At 48.4% G+C, this 13,961-nt stretch overlaps 5 protein-coding genes across 5 annotated transcripts; 2 read left to right on the forward strand and 3 right to left on the reverse strand.

The window, feature by feature from the left end:
- Positions 1 to 12: 12 nt before the first annotated feature.
- On the forward strand, positions 13 to 1,794 carry FTJAE_462 (multidrug resistance; the record flags this gene model as incomplete). The annotated part of the gene is made up of 5 exons (XM_037351042.1): positions 13 to 47; positions 177 to 287; positions 338 to 673; positions 725 to 1,365; positions 1,424 to 1,794. The coding sequence occupies 5 exons, from the start codon at positions 13 to 15 to the stop codon at positions 1,792 to 1,794; spliced, it is 1,494 nt and encodes a 497-aa protein (XP_037212405.1).
- Positions 1,795 to 3,697: 1,903 nt separating this feature from the next.
- On the reverse strand, positions 3,698 to 4,851 carry FTJAE_463 (uncharacterized protein; the record flags this gene model as incomplete). Its single annotated transcript, XM_037351053.1, has 3 exons — positions 3,698 to 4,310; positions 4,366 to 4,590; positions 4,652 to 4,851. The coding sequence occupies 3 exons, from the start codon at positions 4,849 to 4,851 to the stop codon at positions 3,698 to 3,700; spliced, it is 1,038 nt and encodes a 345-aa protein (XP_037212406.1).
- A 2,479-nt stretch (positions 4,852 to 7,330) lies between these two features.
- On the reverse strand, positions 7,331 to 7,639 carry FTJAE_464 (uncharacterized protein; the record flags this gene model as incomplete). The annotated part of the gene is made up of 2 exons (XM_037351064.1): positions 7,331 to 7,527; positions 7,582 to 7,639. The coding sequence occupies 2 exons, from the start codon at positions 7,637 to 7,639 to the stop codon at positions 7,331 to 7,333; spliced, it is 255 nt and encodes an 84-aa protein (XP_037212407.1).
- A 1,283-nt stretch (positions 7,640 to 8,922) lies between these two features.
- On the forward strand, positions 8,923 to 9,672 carry FTJAE_465 (ammecr1; the record flags this gene model as incomplete). The annotated part of the gene is made up of 1 exon (XM_037351075.1): positions 8,923 to 9,672. The coding sequence occupies one exon, from the start codon at positions 8,923 to 8,925 to the stop codon at positions 9,670 to 9,672; it is 750 nt and encodes a 249-aa protein (XP_037212408.1).
- Positions 9,673 to 10,443: 771 nt separating this feature from the next.
- FTJAE_466 (GTPase Ras2p) lies at positions 10,444 to 11,226 on the reverse strand (the record flags this gene model as incomplete). The annotated part of the gene is made up of 1 exon (XM_037351086.1): positions 10,444 to 11,226. The coding sequence occupies one exon, from the start codon at positions 11,224 to 11,226 to the stop codon at positions 10,444 to 10,446; it is 783 nt and encodes a 260-aa protein (XP_037212409.1).
- Positions 11,227 to 13,961: the final 2,735 nt, after the last annotated feature.

The following is a 13,961-nucleotide window of genomic DNA, read 5'->3' on the forward strand; positions in this document are numbered from 1 at the left end:
AAGATCGTTATCATGACGATACACCAAGAAACATCGAAAACGAACAGGTGTTAGGTGGCGATACTCCCAAAGCACTATATAGTGACAAGAAGTTGCATCTCGTGATCGCAGCTGTCGGAATTGGTGTAAGGAGTATCCTCAAGGCCTTTACCCATATCGCCGGCTTTTACTCACAGTTTTATCAAGGTCTACCTCGCTGCCGCCGATCAACTTCTAACTGTTGCAACTTATGCCAAGATTGGTAACGAACTAAATGCCTTGAACAATACCAGTTGGATTGCCACCACGTGAGTCAAAGAGCATGGCAGATATATTGGCCCGGCTAATACTCAATCAGATACTTCCTAACCTTGACAAGTTCTCAACCTCTCTACGGTAAATTGAGCGACATATTTGGCCGCAAACCATGTCTGCTCTTTGCCTATATTGTCTTTTCTCTGGGATCCCTGGGTTGTGGCATTGCCCAGGATATGGCACAACTATGTGCTGCGCGAGCCGTGGCAGGTATTGGCGGAGGGGGCATGAACTCTGTTGTCGCCATCCTTCTGAGTGATCTCGTACCGCTCAAGGATCGTGGTGTGTGGCAAGGCAAGATCAGCATTCTCTTTTTCGCCGGAACTGCTACTGGAGCTCCCCTTGGAGGAATTTTGGCCGATTCGGTCGGCTGGCGATGGTAAGTCTGGCTGAGCATGCCGAGTTAGGCACATCTAAACGCTCCCTTTAGGTCGTTTCTTGGCCAGGTTCCGCTATGCTTCCTTGCTTTCATAGCCGTCTATATCGTCCTCGACCTTCCACCGGTTGAACATGATCACTGGCTTACCAAGGTCCGCAAGATTGACTTTCTCGGCGCTTTCACTCTCGTGGCGGCTGTAGTTGCTCTCCTCTTTGGTCTGGATTCTGGCTCTAACCTCGGATGGTCACATGCTATGACTGTCGTCGCCCTGTCTTTAACTCCAGTCCTGTTTGCCTTGTTTCTTTTGATCGAAATAAACGTGGCTTCTCATCCATTTACGCCCGGTCACATAATATTTGATCGTAGCTTGTTCGCCTGCTATGGGGTGGGTTTCTTCTCAGGGGCGGGACAGACATCGACAATCTTCTTTTTACCTCTCATCTTTCAAGCTGTTCAGGGCCTAGGTGCTACTCAGAGTGGCTCCTTGCTTGTCCCAGGAATGGTTGCAGGTGTTGCAGGCTCACTTTTAGGTGGCTGGATCATCAAAAGAACAGAAAAGTTCTACGCCATAACGTTATCGGCCAATGCACTCGTCCTCGCTTCAGTCATCCCCATGGGCATGTTCGTCTGGCTCCGTTCAACCGCCGGAGAGACTATTGGTCTTACTATTATGTCATTCGGAGCCGGTTGTGGTATGATAAAAAGCTATTGCTGACATACTGTGGGATCTACCTTGCTAACAGTGTTTAGCTTTTGTGACAACGCTTATTGGTCTGCTCGCAAATGCCGCAGCTGAAGACACTGCTGTTGTTGTAGCATGCTCGTATCTCTTCCGATCCCTCGGGGCTAGTATAGGTATCAGTACTGGTTCTGCGGTACTTCAGCAAGTTCTGCGAATGCAGTTGGCAGCTCGGCTCCCCGATGGGGAAGAAGCTCGTAAGATCGAGGAGAAAGTCCGTCAGAGTCTTGACTCTATCAAAGAATTACCACCTCATTTAGCAGATCAGGTTCGGTCGAGCTACCAGATCGCAGGGATTTCATCACTTGCCTTGATTTCTATTTACCTTGTGGCATCATTTTCGTTGGCGTTCTGGATTAAGGAGAAGTCTCTAAGAAGATAGACGAAACAAGATTGTATCGAGCATACTATTACATCAACTTGACTCGGAAGTTGTGCCCAAAGGTGAGTCATTTTTATAGTGTTCGAAAGCGGAAGGGAATAACACAATGGAAACTGACACCATTTCCATAAAAACTCCCCTCCTCAATTCACTTTGCGCTACTCCGTAACTCATCAGTCTAATGCAAGGTACACCCGTGAACCCAGCGCTCATCGGCCGATCATTCCCCACCTCGGGCACTTGTTAAACCATCTCAACAAGATCTCCGAGACAAAGCAAAGGAATCAGAGATTCATTTCCCGTGTGTATTGAATAGACTAAGTATTTATTGAAGGATCGTGTTGTCCGTTTACATAGTATTTTTCTACCAAAATCATTGTGTCTACAACGATTTCCACTTCCCTGTTGTTTTCTTTACAAACCTGCACAAGGATATACTACACCTAGTAGTACTAACCGTCTCACCATCTCAAAAGCTCATCTATTAGATATAGCTTCTCTTTGTAACTCTTCTTTCTCAAACCTCCACGTCTTTTGTCTCTAATCCTTAGTATGACGAAACTCGCCAAAGGGTGCATGCCTAAAAGATGATAACAGTACCTGTGTAGCGAGCATGACTACAGTCGTGCGTATAATCTGTAGGAACCATACGTTGTCAAAGTGGAATTTATAATACATCGTAGGTCTCAAAATTAGGCCACAGAGTTTTTGGAGACTGCCATGAAGAAGCATTGAGAAACAACTCAGAACGACTTAGCCGCTTTCGAAAGGTGACCAAGATATGGGACACTTAAACGTGATCTAGGGCAGTAAAAAATCAGAAGGAGCCGATTTCTCATGGAAGGTGAATCATACCCTGATTCGATGGGAGGTGATAATACGGAGATTTGGCTGCATACCTTGCCAGTGCTTCCAGGAAATTGACCCTCAAAAGCCCATTGTGTATCGAACATGAGAACTGCAAGACGGAATATGTGGAAATAAGGTGCTAGAACGGCGTATCGAAATTGACGTTTTGTGTTCATAATGATAGTTTGAACGACCGAAATCTCGAACAAGGCCAAATTAGGAACAGTGTTACAGTGATATTATTTTGGCGCCCGCTTTGTATGAATAAAGGCCTGTTCTCGAGTCACTACATGATGGCGTACATGAGGCTAAGTAAATGGGAGATTTTGAGAACTACATCTCGCTCCAACTCTGTTTGTATTCATGCCCGAGATCGAGATGGGTAGTCTTCACGTGGGAGCTTTATAAACGATGAACATTTGCAGCGAAACGCTAACGAAGTTGTGATAATCAACTCTTCCTACAGCCCGTGATTTATAAGTTGTAACTATCTGCGATGTCTCATCTCGCTCTGTGCTTGAGTCACCTCTATAAAATTGCCCAGCTTGCTTGTTTCGAAGGGATGGTCAGATACAAATTTGTAAGTCCAGATCATGTCAAACTTTGCGGCACCATCACAGCATCGATCTTGTTTTCACATGCTGTTGACTTCCATCTTGATAACAGACCAGCAGGTTTATGTGAAAATCTCCAGCTGTCTTCACTGTCGACCCAATCTCAAAGTGTTAGTCATTCACGCATCGACCTGGTAAAATCCATCATGGCATATCCTGGAAACAAATGCCCCGTTAACCAAAAGCATAACTTGGAACGTTGGCCTCGATTGGAAAGAAAAATGTTCTTATCGCACCTAAGTTTGGAACAAATATTTGCATCTATCATTATAAAGTATCACAAAACAGTCGGCCTTTGAAGCTACTTCAACACCCCTGAAACGCCAATTCTCCCGTGGGTATATACAGTCGTGGAGATCGGGACCAAATAGTCTTCTTTTCGTATAAGTCTCACAAGGCTCTCTTTACCAATGGAACCCTCTCATTCCCTCCCTTTTTCACTATTCGCGCTGCCACCTGGGCTCCGAAAGGTCAGCTTCTTGTGGAACAACTAGGCCATCAATGCTCTCGCGAGGAGTGTTGCCCAAAAGGGCCTCGCGATCCTTCTTTTCCTTTTCTGCCTTAGATTCCTTCCCAGCTGATGTGTCGTCCTCCTCCTCTGGTACAGCTACGAGACCTCGGTCGCTCGTCCAGCTCGCTGCTCGACCGCTACTGGCGCCCCTTGGGCGAGTTGGTGTGAGTGCTGCTCCAGAGTCTTGGGCCTCGCCCTGAGCTCCAGCGTAGCTGAAGTCTCCGCTGCCGATGCGTTCTTTCGTGGCGGAGCCGCGACGTGCTACATAGTCGTCGAATTGGGTATCACGCTTGTGTGAATAGACGCTTGGTGTTCGCTGGACGGTGCCCATCTCGACAGATTCACGCTTTGAGATGATGCTAGCTCGTGACGATGCCGAAGAAAAGCGCTTGTCTGTAGACTGTCGAGCGTATGAAGTATCACGCTCAAGGTCGTCGTTGAAACCATAAGGCTTGACGTTGACAGGGTGTGTATAATCGTCGTAAGCGGAAAGGCGGCGGTATCTTCGCACAGAGTAAAAGACCAGGACTAGTGAGGTGATGCTAAAGTGCCGCCAGTCAGTGCAGTCCATGTTCAAGCCAGACACCGGGAACTTACATAAAAGCACAGTCTAAGCCAAGAGCGACGAGGGAGTAGTGCTTGTCGTGTTTCTCGGTATAGACAACTATATCAAGCGCGAGAGTGGCGATCGCGCAGGTCAGTTTTATGACATGTGTGAATAGCATGGTCCACGGAGTCAATGCCTCAGCGAAGTATTTGGCGATTTCGACGAAACTGCATAGAGATGCAACGAACCAGAGAGCTACATTTGTAGCCTCCCACCTGTTCACAGTCAGTAACACTGCTGCATCAGATCAAGCATTAGGCTTTCTTGTTGACTTACACAATCTCAATTGTAGGATCGTCGTTCTTCTTGTCGCTGTCTTTGTTCACCTTCATGCTGTCGCCCAATCTATAGGCGAAAAGTCCCATCATAGACATAGACAAGCCCAGCTGAAGAACCCATGTAGGGATCATAACGATTGGGCGCCATTTTGCCCGATCGAATTGTGCCTGAGCACGATGGTTTCCACTGATGAGCATCGTGAGGATGTCTTATTCTTTGTGCTCTTACGCTGCGGTAATTTCTGTTGGGACCAAAGCTCAGCAGTTGGCTCGGCAGCGTAGTTGTCCGTCTCTTCCAGAGTATTCCTGCTCAATGGTGGTTGGTACTGGCTGGTCGTTTTTCATGTAGAAGTTCTGTTGTCATCAACGTGTAATCGTAAGAATGCTCTTCTTGTCACCGTCGGCCAGCGTGCGTTTTGATCTTGGAGCATCTAGGATTCTTAGCCGTTAAAGGATCATTCAGGCGTCAGCGAACATCCACCTCCCAAGGGGGTCAGCCTCTTATTTATTTATTGATCAACCTCTTCGGCGGGCAATGCCAGCCTACAACTGTCTAGTCTCCCATGTCCCCGCAACTCAACTCAGCCCTCTTCGATATTCATGGCGCCAGGTCAGGGATGATGAGCCACCGCCTCCACTATTGTGCAGTTTACACTGGGGTTGCTCAACTGGAATTGGGCTTAGTGCTGATGGAGGGCTGCGGCTGAGAGTGTTGTTGTAGGTAGAACTTTGCTGACGGCGGGGAGTGAGAACGGTGACAGCTCAGAAGTCGAGGGACTTTGAGACCCCTAAGTTAGGGCTAGTAATTTGCTGGGTTAGTATCCGTAGGATGAAGAGACGAGGCTCAGTGGTTTCGGACTCTCTGCGAGTTGATTGTCAGAGAGTCGTCCACACAAAGGTGCAGCCTTCAATTAGTTTAGGGGGAACTAGACAGTCTCGGACTCAACTCAGCTAGGCTTGTCAGCCTCAAGCCATCAAAACAGGCGAGCAGCTAGCCTAGGGAAAACTCAACGGCCCCTAGGGCATTGCTTTGATGGAAGGATCTGTTCTATATTGGCGCCATGGTTAGGCGCGAGGCTGCGCAGCACCGCTAGGGTTTGTGGAAGAGGCATTTTTGACATTCATTCATTCACCTCATCTCATCTCATCTCATCTCATCAGGCCCAGGTTCTCGAAAGCGGCAAGGCTGACTTTGGGTTTCATCTGCGGGAAAAGCCAAGCTAATGAGGATGAACAACTCCACTCATTCAGCCCTGTAAATAGAAACATGGCCTACACTACTTAGACAAAAAGACGGTCGAACAACAAGCAACTGATAACCACGATCGATCTTGCTAAGACGTCAGAAGGAATTCCTGGGCTGTTGGAGACCGCTTGGAGCAATGCCACATCTGCATAGTGGCATTCAGGCGTCAGGGTTTGATTTGAGAAGCAGAGCAGAGCAGATGTGGCGGTAGCTCCAAGGTGCGACGAGTGGGGGCCGAAAGGAACCTAGACAAGACAAGAAAAGAGGTTGATTGGTCTGATGTTGCTGTGAAGTTGTGAATTGTTATTTGCCCTTCAGCATAAGAACGGAACGGAGTTGAACTATCTCCGCTACTTAGACTACCTAGGTATCCTTATTAGCCCGTAGCCCGCAGGAGTGAGATCATGGGTTACCGAGAATAGATTCCTTTCTCGGTTGATGTCGTCAAAATCTAGGAATAATCCCCTTGGCTGCCCACGTCTTGAAACTGCGCCTCAATCCTCTACCAACAATAAGGCTTCTTATAGTGATTGCAAAACAAACCCAGATACAGCTTCGGCCATTTGGCCACAAAATGATTGCCTCCCAATAGCCAATCTATGGAAACTTATGGCCTCACATGGTAACTAACATAGTACCGAGATAAAGAGTGTGTCTGTAGTGACATGGTGATCGCACCGAGTTTTCAAGGGTCCACAGGGTTGATCGAGGGTGTCGATGACACCTAGAAGGCAAGTCACTGGATACCTAGTTACAGCTTGACATAGATATAGATTGGTGACAAAAGGTCATTTTCTATCTCTAGACATTCGTTCGCCTTTCCCGCTGAGTAAACAGAAGCCTCACGCTTCAGGAATTGACAAACCCTTCACTTCTGTCTTCAACATTCAAGCATGAAATATTTCAACTATTTTGGTATGCATTGCGGATTACCATGGTACCCAACTTAGTTGATCCATAGAAAAGATTGATGACAGGCAGGATACTAGGTAGCCTATCCGTAGTGACTTGTCTGATGCTGACAGCTCCTATGAGCAGGGTCCGTGGCACATAGCGAAATTGGAGAACGTAAACAAAATACATGGATTAGATCCTCTTGTTAACGACGTCCAAACTTCACATGATCAAGCTTGAAATGTCAGCGCAGGCTACTCCATAGGCAGAACCTTTTCGGGATGGCTGCGTTTAAGAACATGCACTCTAAAAAAACAAGGTCATGATGATTATAATTATGATTCCACAAAAGGCCCAGCCTTACGACGTGAGCAGTGCTCCCATCTCTCGCACCTTATCTCCTATTCTGTACAAGCCAAGTCCAAGCACTGCAATTATTGTTGTCATTTGTCTGTTTCCTCAGCCCCCGGGCTTCTGCTTCAAGAGAGGCATCCGTCCGTGACTTCATTATGGGTTCCAACTCTGCAGTTTCTCTAATTATTGCTTCTGCTGCTGCTTCTCCTGAGAAACCGCGCGTCTCTTGTGAGAAACGTGTCGCTTGCGCTGGGCGAGGTCTCTCTTCTTCTGCTCGAGATCTCGCTTCTTAGCGGGCTGGACGACACCAGCTGTGTCGAATGGCACAACGACTCCATCTGCGTTTGTCATGGCCGGAACATTGACATCGACTCGGCGGACTGATGATAGTCAGCCAACAGTAATATTTCTTGAGAAGGCAACCGTGTACTTACCAAGCGAAGCTGAAGAAGCCGAGACAAGGGCGACCAAGGTGAAGATAGAGAAACGCATCTTGACTGATATGAGTTGCAAATGGGCTTTGATGGGAACAATAATAAAGATGTCGGCCTGCGACGAGAAGAAACTTGAAAGAGAGTAGTGAAGATGAAGAGTGGTTAACAAAGACTGATGTGGGATGCACAGCATGAGGACTTCTTCACTTGACGAGAAAGGGTATGACTACTTATACTATGTACCTGCGCATACAGCTTCTCCTTGCTATGAGCTTGCGTAAGTGTTTATGGGGTTGCAAAACTCGAGACGGTTCCGAGACGTGTTTGGGATGTTCTGCCAAGGGAGTCAAACGTAGATCTGCTCGGAACTCTGAAGAAGCGTACTCATGAATAGATCCGTATCCTGGCAACGATATCAGATCCTGTTTGAATATTACAACTCAATCGGCATTTGAGATGAATCATCCTCACAGCTCCATAGTCGCAACTGAAACATTATCCGGAGTCTGTAACTCCGGGGTGACGATCAAACTGGCGGTACTTGACCATCCGGTAACAAAGTGATACTCGGATCGGTATCAGGATACAGGCGAAGCCTTGCCAAGTTCCCTAATGGCATAAAACGGTGTGTCGCTTCGGATCTCGTTAACTTTATCTCTTTTGACTGATTTCATATTTCGTCCCTAGCTTGCCTATCCCTGCCATCCATCCAGTAATGCCGTTTGGGCGGTTACCAACTGTAGCGGGGCCGCTCCGGAATCGTGGGGGAATCCAACCTACCTTAGGTACTTAGGTATGAATGAATGTGTGAGTATAATGGAAGCTTGCATCCCCAAGAAAGCTCAGAAAGAAGCTTGAGGGAATGGAAGCCTTGGGAAAGCTTAAGCTTCCATCATCTGGCAGCTCGGACTTTACAGATTCGATTCCATTTGTTTAGAATGGCGGGAGGAAGGTCAGGTACCTATCTTAGTGTCCCAAACCCCTCCTCATGGCGCTGTTGGCCGAACTGTATTGGTCGTTTAGCTCTGTTGATTACTGCCCGGGCGTCCAGTAAAGTTCAGCCAGGTCCCACTGAACCATCAACAGAACTACCCCTCCATCCGGTGCATCTCTCCATTTCACGGTCTCTCACCTTCGCTTTCCAACCTCTCCTCTGACTCTACTCTCGCTCTTCCGCGTTCCGTTTAGTTACCTCTACGTCTGGCAAGATCCTATCGTTCATGCTGTTGCTGGGAGGCATACTCACTCAACGCTTCTACTACCTTCTCTCCTCTCAGTCGCCTTATCTCTGATAAGTCTCCTGACCTTTCTCAGCAGCTCTTTCGTCCACTCTACACCCCGATGGCTACCAGAGATCACTGTCTACTATGCTTTGAGGCGCTGGAAGCTCACCTCACTCACCGCAAAGCTCTGACTTTGGAAGAGATTCAAGAATCCTCAGCCTCTGCCTCAAATCCAGAGCCTGTTGCTCCAAAGACCCTGGACGATCCCAGTCTTCGGCATCTAGCGATCCCTGATGCCAGCGCTTCTTCTTCTTCGTCTTCGACCTCGCTAGGTGCTTCCACGCCTGCCACGAGCACCTCTTCTCTTTCTATCCCCCCAACATCTGCCCCGCTATTCGTGACATGGAATACGATGGAGGATGGCGAGCCCGTGCTGCGAGGTTGTATCGGCACATTTGAAGCTCAAGATCTAGCTGAGGGTATCCCGGAATACGCCCTTATCTCTGCCCTTCAAGACACTCGCTTCTCCCCAATCAGAAAGTCTGAATTGCCTACGCTCCAAGTCGCGGTCACACTCCTGACCGATTTTGAAGAAGTCGATGACATATTTGACTGGGAAATTGGCGTTCACGGCATCCGACTCTCATTCTACGATCGCGGCCGCCGTTATGGCTCAACCTACCTCCCAGATGTAGCCTCCGAGCAGGGATGGACTAAAGAAGAAACGCTCTTCAGTCTCATCCGCAAGGCGGGGTGGACTGGTAGTCGAGGACGCTGGAAAGACTTAGACCTCAAGGTCACACGCTACCAGGGTAAGAAGACTACTCTGGAGTACGCTGATTACAAGAAGTGGATTGATGAGGCGTGAAGAGTGGCTAGAGGGTAAGAAGATGCTTCTAGACATAGAGGCCCAGCGTTTATGGTAATGCAGCTGTGATTATCGGTGACACATTTTCTCTCATATTCGCTCAAGAGGCAGAACTGGGTTTGTAAGCATTCGCATCTAACAGGCAGCTACAGACAATAAACCTCATGATTGATTTCAACGTGCAGGCTTGGGTGGCTGTTCACAACGCGTTTGCTGGTTTGCTGCAATTTCCGTGATTATGGAAAGTCATGACTTATAGCCTCCCTGCCACATTCTCGATGACTCTGGCTTCCAGAGCATATACTGACGATATTTGACGATCCTCCTCTGGAAAGCAAAACTAGGCACCATCACCAGATATCCTACGTGAAAGAGCATTAACCGGCTCAATATCTGGTTTCGGTGAGACTGGTCTATAGGCCAGTGTCCTGATTAACCCACGTTTACAAGCAGAATCCAACAGCGCACTAAGCAGCAAACAAGTGGTCAAGGTAAGATAGTATCATCAGTCCCGGCGGTGTTAGAACCAAGACAGTAGCGCGCAAGCATAACTCCATAAGATGTCAGATGATGGAAGACATACTTTCCCCAGAACAAACGCGTCCTCTGTAAAACGATGAAGAAGATAAAAGTCCAAGCCCTTCGCCAAGACGCCGAGATATCCCTGGTATATAATGATTTTGAAGCCTTGTGAAATATTCCTCCCAACAAACCCACACAAACTCTCCCAGCATTTTGCTTATCCTGTTCTCACAATGCGCTTGCCCGAGTTCACCAACATCGCAGGCTCTTCCAAAAGCCGTTGTCCTTCTTCCCTCCCACTCTGTCGCCCTGAAGATTCGGACCTCGCACTCCAACCGCGCGCTTCTCGATGTCGCTATCGGTCGGAAGAGGCGTCAGCGGTTTCGTCATACCGCGGGCATTAAACTCTGCTGCGTCCGGACCTGTATTAGCAAGTCGTCGAGCCTCAACCACCCGGCGCACAACCAATGCAAACGTCTCTTCGATGTTGACTTCCAGGCGCGCACTCGTCTCCATGAATCCACACCCACGCTTTCGGGCCCATTCAAGACCTTGAGCTGCAGGGACTTGTCTGCTCTCTTGCAGATCGCACTTGTTGCCGGCGACGAGCTTGACAGGAGGGATGGTGCGGGAGCGCGTATCGTGACCTGAGCGCAGACCAGCACGGCGAGCGCGGTCAGCGTTATCAAGACGAGTCTCTGCCTCCATATCGATAAGTTCATTAAAATGCTGTAGGGCATCTAGGGAGTCTTTGGATGTGATATCGTAGACGAGGAGGAAAGCATCGGCGCCGAGGTTCGAGGAAGCCCACATGCCGCGGTACTCCTCCTGGCCGGCCGTGTCGGTAAGAGATAGGTGGTAAGTAACACCGTCGATGTGGCGCGTCACGCTATATGAGTCCTCGATAGTCGGGTCATAGTCTGAAGTCCATTGCGAGCGAACTAGGCGCAGTGTAATGGAGGACTTTCCGCATCCACCATCGCCGCAGATCGTGATAGATATAGGAACAGGTGTCTGTGTCGGAGCCGTCATGTCGGAGGCTGCGCTGAATCGTTTATGAACCGAAAGTGAGCGTTAAATAAAAAGGAGATTTTTGCGGTATGATGGTACTGTGTTGGTAGCCGAAGCGGAAGCTGTAGGGCGATCACAATAGGCACCGAAACGCGCCGCTTGTGGATCGGGTGACAGGAAATTCTAGAATGATTCTAGATGCGATCGAGTTGCCAAGGCCTTTTGGTGTAGGGGAGTTGTATTGTTGGAGCCGAGTTCTATTGTTTTTCGAGTCGAGTCAGGTGTATGATATCGTTTCGATCGTCCTAGTCGTGTCTCGTCGCAATCGGGTGCAAGGTGTGTACGTGAGCGTATGTGTATGGTATTATAATATGGAAGTGATGATCAATGCTGTAACGTAATGCAATGTGATGTGATGTGACGCTTCTTGGGGGTCCGAGTTTCTGGCCAGATAATGATAATGTGTAATGCTGAGGGCTCAGCCGGCAGCTCCCTTTGGGGTGAGTGAGTGAATGAATCAATGAAAGAGGGGCTTTTTGTTCTTTTTTTGTTCTGAGACAGCCGAGTCCAGGGTGAGAAAAATGACGAATGATGGTTGAATTGGATGATAGATGATAGGTAGGTAGTCTAGGTAGAGAGAAACAGGTGCTGCTCCCTTTCGTCGACCCTTGGGAGCCTGATATTGCTCGTCTTGTTACTTGCTTCCTCTGGAGTCAATGGGAGGTAGGTTGTCTGTTGCGATAGCCACGATATAGGACTGGCTGACTGTATGGGCGGTAAAGGGAATGAATGACAGGATAGAGATTACAAAGGGAAGTGAGAAAGTGAAAGTGAAGAGAAAAAGTTTGCTTTATTTTTTCCTTCCCCATGTACGTCTCTTGTCTCTTTTGCTTTTTTCCTTTTTTCTCTCTCAAAAGATACTGTACCAACCATGGCCGGCTGCCCCTTGTTCGCGGTGCGGAAAAACGGATCAAGGTGCCGCGTTGAGTTGAGCTCTTAGTTCGGTGCGATACGGGCTACTACGAGCTGGCTAAGCTGGAAACCTGGACTCAGAGCTGGATAGCGCCCGGGGGGGACAGGGCAGATGGGGCACGGCAGGGATGAAGACGTTTGTGGCGTTGGCCGGCGCAGGGGTAAAAGGCAAAGATACATAAAAAAAGATGTGTACCTACTTTTGGGCATCAGCAAGTACCAGTAATTGATGCTATGAATGTTGGGCACTGGTTTAGGTATTCTTGTGCTGCACATCTTTTTCACATGCAAGGTACGAAACAGTTCATGATCTGCATATAAGCGATTGAGAGTACAGTAAGTCTCTACTCCGTACGGATATATCCAGCCAAGCAACCTTCATTATCACGACCGCCGCCAGCACACCATCGCCATCGCCATCGCCATCGCCATCGCCATCGCCATCGCCATCGCCATCGCCATCGCCATCGCCATCGCCATCTATCACCATCGCCATCTATCACCATCCCGGGAAGCTGGTATGCTTGCGTGATGTGACGGGACAAGGATAATTAAAAAAAGACAAGACATCAAAATTAGGGGCATTCATCTGCACCAGTTCTTCACTTCGTCTCGGGGCTCCATCCCCCTCCCCTTCCATCATCCCAACGCGTCAGCCATCTTGTAGGCGAGCTACTCCATCATCCAATGAATGTTGCAGCTGTCGATAAGCTTTTGAATAAAATCAATAGGTAAGGGTAAGGTAGCCAAGCACAAGGTTAGGTAGGTATCTCAGGCTTGGTCAGATCCCAACGGCGAAAATGTGGGGAGACTTGAAAACGGAGTCGGGTTTTAAACTTTCTTCTAATATCGCCCAGAGCAGGCCTGAGTTATAGGGGACAAAGCTGAAGCCTAAGGTGGAGGACTAGGACAAGAACGGGGCGGACAATTGATCAACAGAGATATTTCCTCGCTCGGAACCTTCAAACTTGCGAGTCCTCAGAGTGGCAATCGGGGTGGATAATAGATGCAAATGCAAGTGACTTTGTAGAGAGGCAGGAGAGGCTAGAGAGGTTGGGTCAAAGCTCAAGCTCATCACAGCCAAGACTGCGAATCAATGCTCATGGGAATAAGAAGAAGGATGCGCAATGCGGACAGACGACAAAGTATCTTTGGTTGCCACTCCGTGCGTTATCGGTGTTACAGATTTGCTTGGTGTTGTTCAACATCGCTCAGATCAGAGCTCTCTGTCTATCTACATACCTCTGGTATAAGCGATGTGACAGTGATTGTGAAAACCTTGCCAGGTGACACTCCGGCCTGCCTTTTTAGTCTTCACTCTTCAGCGTCTACCATTAATATCATGTACGGAGTATCTCTAAAAGCACAGTCACAGTCACAGTCTCATCCCATCCCATCCCTCCCCCACGCACTGATGAACTCAACAGGCTCACCACGCTACATCTCATCTCTTCTCGTTTCATGACAAGGTTTAGGCTCTCCTCCGTCGCCCGTAAATTGACTTCTGCGCACAGACAAGACTGAGATATGAGTAGTATGTACTGCGTATGTGCAAACCTATCATTAATATCAGGCGAACAGACTACGGAGTATCCGTAGGTCGATTGCGTTTTGTAGAAGCATGGTTGGATCCTACCCTCGGAGGGCTCGAGCCATCGTTCGAGTCCTATCTTGGCCACAAGTTGTTAGACAATGTCTCTGTTCTTGTCAGGGCAAATGCAACTAGTGTGTATTCGTTCCCCCTGCCCTCACTGATCAGATACAACTTCACAGTTGGACTGCAG

Source organism: Fusarium tjaetaba, assembly GCF_013396195.1.
Source record: "Fusarium tjaetaba strain NRRL 66243 chromosome Unknown NRRL66243_c0000013, whole genome shotgun sequence".
In the NCBI taxonomy this organism is placed as follows: domain Eukaryota; kingdom Fungi; phylum Ascomycota; class Sordariomycetes; order Hypocreales; family Nectriaceae; genus Fusarium; species Fusarium tjaetaba.